The sequence below is a fragment of the Eurypyga helias genome, unplaced genomic scaffold (genome assembly GCF_000690775.1).
Source record: "Eurypyga helias isolate BGI_N326 unplaced genomic scaffold, ASM69077v1 scaffold3815, whole genome shotgun sequence".
NCBI lineage: Eukaryota > Metazoa > Chordata > Aves > Eurypygiformes > Eurypygidae > Eurypyga > Eurypyga helias.
Window position 1 is genome coordinate 7,601 of NW_010249308.1, and position 9,910 is coordinate 17,510.

The 9,910-nt window shown below is 37.1% G+C and overlaps 1 protein-coding gene across 1 annotated transcript; it reads left to right on the top strand.

The window, feature by feature from the left end:
* Nucleotides 1–2,105: 2,105 nt before the first annotated feature.
* On the top strand, nucleotides 2,106–9,016 carry FAM150A (family with sequence similarity 150, member A; the record flags this gene model as incomplete). Its single annotated transcript, XM_010151296.1, has 3 exons — nucleotides 2,106–2,159; nucleotides 6,575–6,655; nucleotides 8,952–9,016. Coding segments are annotated over 3 exons (200 nt in total), but the record flags the coding sequence as incomplete, so codon positions are not given.
* Between the last annotated feature and the right edge of the window lie 894 nt (nucleotides 9,017–9,910).

A 9,910-nucleotide genomic window follows, 5' to 3' on the forward strand; every position in this document is an offset into this window, starting at 1 on the left:
AGAAGGAAATGACTGTGCTTGTGTTGGGTGATTCATAGTTCAGATGGAGCTGCCCCTGCCATCAGATCCAGCGGACACAAGTGTTCCAGTAACCTGTGCTGCCCGTGATATTCATACAAATGAGCTTAGGTCGTCTTTGTGAGGGCTGGGGGCTCACTGACTGTGCGTTACCAAGCAAACGCACTGTACTACGAAGCAAACGAACGCTTGAAGAAAGCTGAAACGTGGGCACACGTTGAAAAGCTGATTGCTGCCCGGAGGGGTGGCAGCCGCAGCAGGGGAGGAGCAGGCACGCAGTCAGTATCGTTCAGCCGCTTTCCAACACACGACTGACCTAGTTTTCCTTACTGGGACTGGCGTAGCCAGGCTGGTGTGAACGTTGGGCTGCTGTAGGTTACTTGTGGGAAGCAGACCCTGCAGCGTGCCCTCTCAGGCTTACTGACACATCTACAGCTGAGAAGTTATGCTTGCAATGCCCAGCTCCTTGCCTGAGCATCACATTCATTATCCTGTTATACTCTGTGCATTTAGGGGTGGGGCTTGGTTCTATACTGTGTTATGGACCTTTGCCAAAGAATTCAGTGGGGCAAAAGCCAGATACTATTCCTCCAGCAAATTCTATAGATTCTGAAAGGATCTGGGTCTAAATGTTCTTTGTCAGAGCAAGCATGGCCTGTTCCTAGCCTAACCTTCTCACCAGGCTTTGGTTATTCATCAGGACTGATCCGATTGTGGCATCTCATTCAGAACTCACAGATTGTTTCACCATTTTGGCTTTTCATATACTTCGTTCTGTGTAATTTTAAACTGCCTGACATTTCATGTCAGTAAAATTCTAAGTTTAACGGAGAAGGATGGTATTTAGTTTTCAATAAGGAAACGAGCTAATTAAAGCTGAGATTTTTGAGGAATCTTAGGTAAATTAGGTCCCCTAACTGTGCTGATTTGCAGTAAGATTTGAGCATTTTAGCTTAAAATCCCAGCCTAAAAATACACTCATGTGACCTCGGAGAAACTGCCTAAAGCCAGTGGTAAGAATTTGTTTTGGCAGATAACTAATGTCTTCCTATAGTATGAAAGGAAACTTGCTGTCTTCTGAGCTAAATGTTAATTCAGATGGAGAACTGAAAAAAATGTAGGAGAATACAAAGATTTAAAATGACATTAGTGGTAAGGAAATATTTTTAGTGAATAAATATGTTTAGCTGTAGGTTGTAACTCTTAGAGTTAATCATGTTCCTTGTATTAGTGCTAAGAAAGGCATTTCTTTTGAATTTAACATAACATGCAAATGTTACATAGAATCACTGTCTGCAATAATAACTGCAGCTACCCAAGAATTTTTTAATAAAGTTTTTCAATGGAAAATTTATGATAATGAGGGGAAATGTACTAAATCTGAGAGTATTTACTGGCATCCAAAGTTTGTGCTGTAAGCCAGAGGCAGCATCCCGCTGAAGAAAAAAAAAAAAGTAAGTAGACTTTTTGGGTTACCTCCAGTTTCTGTTCTGCCTGATTCCTTTGGCTGTTCTGAGACTTGGATTTTCTCTTATACTTTTTGGAAAAAATGTCTATATGGAAAGAGAATATTTTAAAAAACACAGTAATTTTCACAAGAGAGGAGTTGGGTTTTTTTGACTAATAGTGCAATGAAAATATGCATAGCCCATATCTGTCTTAGATGATCTGTAGGAGACTTCTCTTTGGGTACCTGCTATTTCAATCCCCAAAATATGGTATGTAGTTTGCATTTATCTAGGTATTTTACACAATTTGTTCTGGTACTCAAATAGTTGTCATACCATGATAACTTACTTATATAATCTTTATAAAATCATAGCTCAACTCAGACCTAGAGATGTGTTGAAATGATTGTCAGAAAATCCGATAGAGCATGTTGCAGGATGACCACTGGGTATTCATCTGTGAATTATTTGAAACATTTCACAATGTTGTTTACACACACACACACAAAACTATGAAAATTTCATAGTTAATTTGGGAATCTATTTGGTCTCTTTACAGCAGAATTCTTGGCACATTATGCTTTAAGAGCTTTCACTGTAATTCCTATATTACATACATCTTTTTGTTTCTTTCCTCAGAAATTTTTCCAAGAGATTCCAGTCTAAAAGACAAGTTCATAAAACATTTTACAGGTAAGACAGCTGCCTTCTCTTAATTTCCAAAAATAAAAAAAGATAACCAGCCAAAAGAGTCACACCATTAGCTTTTTTGAGGTTCTGCCCCAAATTCAACATTTGTGAAGTTAAATTTGCATTGCTTAGGACTAGAATTTTTTACAGAACTCTAATTACATCTAGGTTTGAGTCTCTCTTTGAATAAACTAAAATAACTTCTAAACCATGGCAATTTAAAGTATTAATGACTTAAAACCTATTGTTTAATTTTTATCATCCTATTGTTACTTGTTGACTTGCAGCAACAAGTTTAATAGTTGTACGTACTGAATGCATACATGTCTGTATGCCATAGATACTGCATTTTATATCTTTGTGCAAAAAATTTGCAGCATGGTGTTAAAAATGTGATATCTGTGAGCACCTATCTGCTATCTCTGGCAAGTAACATTTTAATGAGAGAACTCAGTACATTTTTAATTTTCAATACATGTATTTTTTGCATATTTTATGTCAGTCTTACCATATTTATTATCATGTTAACTGATTTAAAAACTTCTCATTGGACAGCATATATCTTTCAGAAACAGACCTGTGTGGCCATGTAAGTTTTCACTGTATCAAGGAAATATATTTTGTCTTCCATTTCATAATATATTTGTGTGGACGCTTATTTTAACAAATAGAACAATGAAAGATTAACAGTGTAAAGGAATCAGGAAAAATCATTTGCTGTTTCAAATGTGAAAGTTTAATGTGATTACAGTGAAGTACTTGTACTTGAAAATGGAGATGTAAGTCCCCTTACCTTTGGGACTGTACTTTGTAACAACTGGAAAAATATTCTACCCTCTGAATATAAGCAAAAAGACTTGCCAACAGCAAGATGTTTGCACTGATTCTTTAAAGTTCAAAATGTTCTGTAATTCAGAAAAGTGAAGTTTTTCAGTGTATGACACTGCAAATATGTAGGTGATTTTAAATATAATTTGGATTAGTGAAATAAAAAACTAGAGAAATAGTTGGCAGTTGGAGCATGAAAAAGAGAATTGGAAACAATTATGCATTTCCTCTTTTCTGGAAAATCCAGAGAGTCCTTGTCAAGAAAGGGAAGAATTTGTTGTCTCTGTTGCATGGGGGAAGTGTCCTCAAACCTTTAAGATAAACACAACTTTAAGGAACTTTCTGCCAACTAACTGCAGCCTAACAGCATCTACAGGAAACATGCCATACCCAGCTTGCTCTTCACTCTTACAGTAAACAGGGGTATTTGTGAACCTTACCATTTTCAGTCCATATGAGAAAGAAATGAAAAAAAACACATAGATCCAACTGTGCTATCCTACATAGCACAGGAATACTGGAAATTGCTCTCTTGTGGAGGACAGACAAGAAAGATATGCTTATATTAATAATTAATCCATTTCCTTTTCATATTTAACTTTGGAAACTGCTCAGGTACAATAAAAAACATAATCTGGGGAAGCTAAATAATTAATACAGAATAAATTTCATTATTTAAAAACAACAGTGGAAAAAACCCATGAGTTTTGCAGGAGGCATTTTGAGAATACTATGTCACAGAAAATAAAAAGACAAAAAAATACTTCTATGCCTGTTTCTGGAGCCATTCATTAAGTTAATAGTCCTTTTCTGCATGAGTACTTGCGATCAAAATTGCTGAAATTATTTGACTAACGTTTGCTGGAATCAGTGAGGCTCACAGGCTCACTCCAAAATTCAAGTTTACTTCTTTGTTGGCTCAGAATTTCTCTTAAGATCTGCGGTGACGGGATTTTTGCCTTTTTTTTTTTTCCCCCCACAGCTTTATTAGATCCTCTAATCCATAGACGTTTTCCTAAAATAGAGCCTAACTTGGTTTTTCTCGATTCTGCACAAACTGTAATCCTTTTCTATCAACCTTAGTTGAGTAAACTGTTCTAATATAGTCCTTACTAGTTCAATACTTAGAACATCCTAAACTAATGATGCTGTCAAAAAGAGGCAAGAAGGGGAAATCAACACTACCATCTTTACAGCCCATTATCTTTACAGTTTCAGGGTTAAGAAAATTATTGTACACTTCTAGTATGCCAAGAATAGTAGACACATTTAAAAGCCAAATAAGAAACATATGTAGCAGTCCTCAGCTATAGGAAAAATCATAAATAACCTTGTGAGCCATAAAGCTATCTATCAATTCATCTTGAAAAGCTAGCTGACACAGAGTGCTCTGTAAGGCACAAATAAAATTAAAGGCCTATTTTTGATGGCAGGGAAGAGAGCTAGAAAACCATATGTTATCTGAAGGGACATAGAATTTATTTAGTGACAAAAGCTGATGTTATCTCCATATATTTGAGCCAGCAGTGTGCCCAGGTGGCCAAGAAGGCCAACGGCATCTTGGCTTGTATCAAAAACAGCGTGGCCAGCAGGGCCCAGGGTGTGATTCTCCCCCTGTACTCGGCACTGGTGAGGCCGCACCTCGAGTACTGTGTTCAGTTTTGGGCCCCGCACTACAAGAAAGACATTGAGGTCCTTGAGCGTGTCCAGAGAAGGGCCACAAAACTGGTGAAGGGTCTGGAGCATATGTCTTATGAGGAGCGACTGAGGGAACTGGGCTTGTTTAGCCTTGAGAAGAGGAGGCTGAGAGGAGACCTGATCACTGCCTACAACTACCTGAAAGGAGGTTGTGGAGAAGTGGGTGTTGGTCTCTTCTCCCTAATGACAGATGATCGGACAAGGGGGAATGGACTCAAGCTGCGCCAGGGGAGGGTTAGATTGGATGTAAGGAAGAAGTTCTTCACCGAAAGGGTTATCACACACTGGAACAGGCTGCCCAGGGAGGTGGTGGAGTCACCATCCCTGGATGTGTTTAATAGACGGGTGGATGAGGTGCTGAGAGATATGGTTTAGTGGTGGACAGATACGGTTGGACTGGATGATCTCTAACGTCTTTTCCAACCTAGTGATTCTATGATTCTATGATTCTATATGTTGGATAATTTCAAATTACTTACTCCTGAGCCTAATTACTCTCTCAGATAAAAAATGGCAACAGTCTTCCAGTACAAAGTTGCAAAACCTCATTGTCAGTTTGTTGAGGAGCTTATTTGTGGCTGAAAATTCTTGTGAAATCCATATATTACTGTAAAATATATCTGATGTTCAAGTGTGTCCAGTGTCATAGAGAGGAATCTTCTCTCAGCCTTGTAGTAGCTTGGTTCCACTATCAAGAAGGAGTTGGCTTGGTGTGTTTTACTGGGCTGATATACCTTTCAAGTTGTGAAATAAGTATCTTTTGCCCAGAAATGCTTGCTGTCTTCTTCTGAGAGAGAAGTTAGTCAAAGCATCAAGATTCATACAGATCCCTTAGTAGCATTGCTTTATATAAGCTATTCTTAATTCAGGGTTCCTTTTTGTGCTGAATCTAGAGGATGCAAGTTAAATTTAGTCTTGTTCAGTTAGTGTCAATTTATTTCAGTGTTTTCTGTCCAAATCACAGGAAACTCATCCCCAGCTGTCAGTGCTAAGCAGATTACATGATGCAAATATTAAATTTTGCTCTCCTTTCTGACTTGCATGCCAACAGGAATATCTTCCTAGGACCATCAGCAATTATGGAATGGCTCTTTGACAACTTGTTACATTTAAGCCATATTTTGGAGACCAGTAGCTATATATTCTTAATGCAGGCAGGCGACACTGTATATCCAGAAAAGGGAGCATAGAGTGAAAGAACAAAGACATGATACTCTACACCCTGGGCACACAGGGATTTGCCTCACAAACTGGGAAACACTCGCTGCCCTCTGCAGATCTGCACCCTTTCTTGCTAGGATTACTTTAACAGGAGATCCGTTTTCCAGATGTGATTCAGCGGTCATTTTTTTCCCCTCAACACCCACATTGTATATTAGGAACTTCAAAAAACATCTATGTGTAAATTAGTAGCATTAGTACATGAAACTACTTAATCTTTCCAGGGCTTAGAAACTCATATTTGCTTAAAATGTTGCTTTTATTTATCTTTAGAAATAATATCCACATTTCATCTACATTATTCCAACTATGTTAGACTACTGATGACTAGTGAGTAAACAATTCTGTTCTAGTTGCACCATTCAATTTTTCACCATATAAGTTTTAGAGTTAATTTTGAATTACTGGAATTACAAGGCTAAGGCAGTACATAATTTCCAAGGGCCGTTATTCAGAACATGAGCATAATAGCACAGCAATAGTATTTCTTCCTGTTATTTCAGTGAGGAATATACTTGTATTGCATGATAATTGTGTAAGGTGTAGTAAAAGACTAAATGCAATTTTAACGAAAAAAGTTGAACTTGATTCATTGTGTTGACATCATTAATTGAAGCTGCAAATCAGTGACACTGAACGCCTGTGTTTAACTCCTCCTTACTTTGAAACAGGGCCAGTCACATTTTCATCAGAGTGTAGTAAGCACTTTCATCGACTGTATCACAACACAAGGGACTGCTCAACGCCAGCCTGTAAGTAGTAATTGAAGTTCCTAATAATGTTAACTGTGATACTTGCTTAGAAGCAACTTTTCCTACGATGTGTTTGATGTGCTGGTCCTGTTGTACATGTTGCCCTTTACTTTAGTATTATACCACAAAATATACCCAACGCCTTCTAGAATACAAAGATTTTCTATTAATGCACTTGCAGTTAGCTACATATAATGGAGTTCATTCAAATTGAGACTAACATAAATGAAAATATAACTACACTCTGAAAAAAGAGTCTGGCATGCCTATGTAGAGGGCAGATATGAAGCCAGGTTCTCCTACCTGCTCCCTTTGCCTCTGTCAGTAACTTCTGCAAGAAAATAAAATTTGAACCATTCTCTACCTTCTCTTAACACTCAATAGTATGGTTATATCTTGTTTTCTGTAGTCTACTTCAGTTTGTGATGATAATTTTCCCATTGTTAAACAACATAAAATTATTTAATTCATCATTTCTGTTATTGATACTTGCAGTTCTTATCAAACAGTATTCCAATATGAGTTCCACGGTTTTGTTTTAACACAGCCTGAATGTATATTTTTTCAGACAGATTGAAAAATAAAACTGTCCTAAAATGTTATTAAATGGATAAAACAAACAACCAAACCAAACAAACTCCAACAAAATGGAAAAAGAAGTTACTTCAACATGGTCTAGTACAATGGACCATTAAAATACAGTGAGAGGATAATAGACAATAACATTTAATTAGAAAAGGTGAATCTTATTGGTGATGTGTAAGCACAAACTATGGACCAGGGCACTTTGGAAATTTTTCAGGATTTAACATGAAAAAATAATGACAATTCTTGTTTGCATCACTTAGAAAGATGGTAAACACTTTTTGTAAGCAGCTGAGATGCTGTCCCACCAAATCTCAACACCTCAGAGGATCTGACTTTTGAAAGAGGATCGAACAGCCCTTGTCTGCATTCTCCCTTACACTTATCAGAAGCTGCAATTTAGAAATCCATGGCTGATCCTCAAGAAATATACACATAACTTTGTAGGTAGACATATGAGTAGGCTAGACATACATCTATTACATGCTGCATAACAAAAATAGAATACACATTGTATACCTTGATACATGGATCCAGAGTATATGAATATTATTTGGACTCCCCTGTTTTGCCTGAGTGCTTCGTTCATGAAGAAACACAGTCATAATATTTCTCCTCTTATTAAATAGTTTTCCTTAAAGTTAAAAACAAGATTGTGGTTAGGACTGTGTGAAGAAAGGACTTTTAAGGTCAGCTATCAAGACAAAACATAAAAGAAAACTTGCAATTAAAACCAAAGCAGGGTTTTTTTTCTCCTTTACACCAATCAAACCCAAAATAGATAATGGGTTTCATTCAGTCTGAAATCTGTTGATCTAAAAAAGATATCTAAGTCCTCTGAACTGTCTCCGCCTTATTCAGCACTCAGAGTTTAGACTAGCTACCAAGACTGATCATAGCCAGGATTTATTCCTATCTTTTCAGAGGGGTTTGATATTTTCTTTTAGGAACACCTTAGCCACCATAGGATGTCTGAGGATGAGTTACTGCTGACATGACTATATTCTGTACAAACATTTCCTGAAGAACTGAACCCAGGTTAGCATTCAGTCTCTTGCTGTTTGGCACAATTTCTATTAAGTTTTATTAAAATACTTATCAAGCAAGAGAAGAAAATTGCACCTAAGTATTACTTGTTACCAAATAGATCTTTCCATCAGAAAGGACAGCATTGGCTCAGGGGCTGCTTGAACCAAGTAGTAATTTGAACGAAGGACATCAGAGAGAGAGATGACAAGTAGGACACTAGTATCTCTAGTATGATGATTCGGATATGGACTTAGACATGGAAAATACGGATTTCCATCAATGTTACTACTAAGTGGAATGATATAAAAGTTTGAAATAGCCTGACCTCAAACTACCTCGTAGTCTGCTGGTTAGAACAACCTCCCAGTTAATGAGTTAAATTCCTTCAAGTATAGTTGGGAGTTCAATCTGGTCTTCTACTTCTTAGGAAAAGCTACCTTAGAGAAAACTACATGATAGAAAATTAATTGCTACCATCACTCACATTTCCTCTGAGCCCTGGCTAGGTACAATCAAATTTTGCATCTTGCACACATAGTTTCATCAATTTCCATCAGAAAATGCTTTCACTGTGTAGAGTGTCTGAAATTCTAGTACATATTCTGCATTTAATTTTATGCAGTTTTTTGAGGGTATCTGGCAACTGAGATTCATTATTTCTGTGGGTAATTTTGTTTTATAGATTATAAACGATGTGCAAGGTTGCTAACAAGATTAGCAATGAGCCCTTTGTGTACACAGTCCTAAGATGTTTGCTATGTAAGTATTATTTTTCCCACTGATTTTCTTTTTTATTAAATGGTCTGGCAATTTACTTCACACTTGCACCTTGTTATCAGACGTGCATGCAGAAATGTGGTATTAACAGAGTGCAGCAACAAGCAGCTGTAGCATTACTGACTGGTTCCTCATGGAAATACATGGAAGCACACATACCTCTGATAGACCTCACTGTGATTTCCTATAAGTGCTTGTGGATAGTCCATAATTATGCAGTGGGTGACCTCTTACTGTTCAGAATTTTAAGGGTCTGGTTAGTGAAAGAAAAATGCATGAGGACTGCAACACATTTATTTCAGGCCTTTCAGAAGAGAGTTTTGTCATTAATCCATGGAAGAAACAGAATGTCTTGGTCTCAGGTCTTCCAATGCAATCTTCGTGGATACCCTGTCACTTTATTAATCTTTGGGACCACTTTTCATTCCCAGATTGTCTCCTGACAACTGCTATAAAGTTAATACCGCTTAATGGTGATGGAAGTAAACTAAGCATAATAAAGATGTGACAAAGCTAAATGCTTTGAGTAACAGACTATGGAGGAAACCAGTCCATTCTTGTTTATCAATCACCCATTAAATGTGTTAAACAGCATTGTCACTGATAAAAGAAACATCTTCAAGTGAGCTGCTTTCTCCAGTTGTTTGAATATCACTAAGATGGTTACATTTCCACAGTAATTTGGAAAACTGCACTGGTTATTACTGATCAATAAAATACATAAAATCAGTGAATTTAATTTATTTAAAGTTCTTCAAAGATGGTTTCCTTTCACCACCTCCTCCTGACACATACTGCAAGCTTGGAGTTTGGGGGAGTTGTATATGTCATTTCTTCCTGCATCAAGATTTCAATTCATACTAA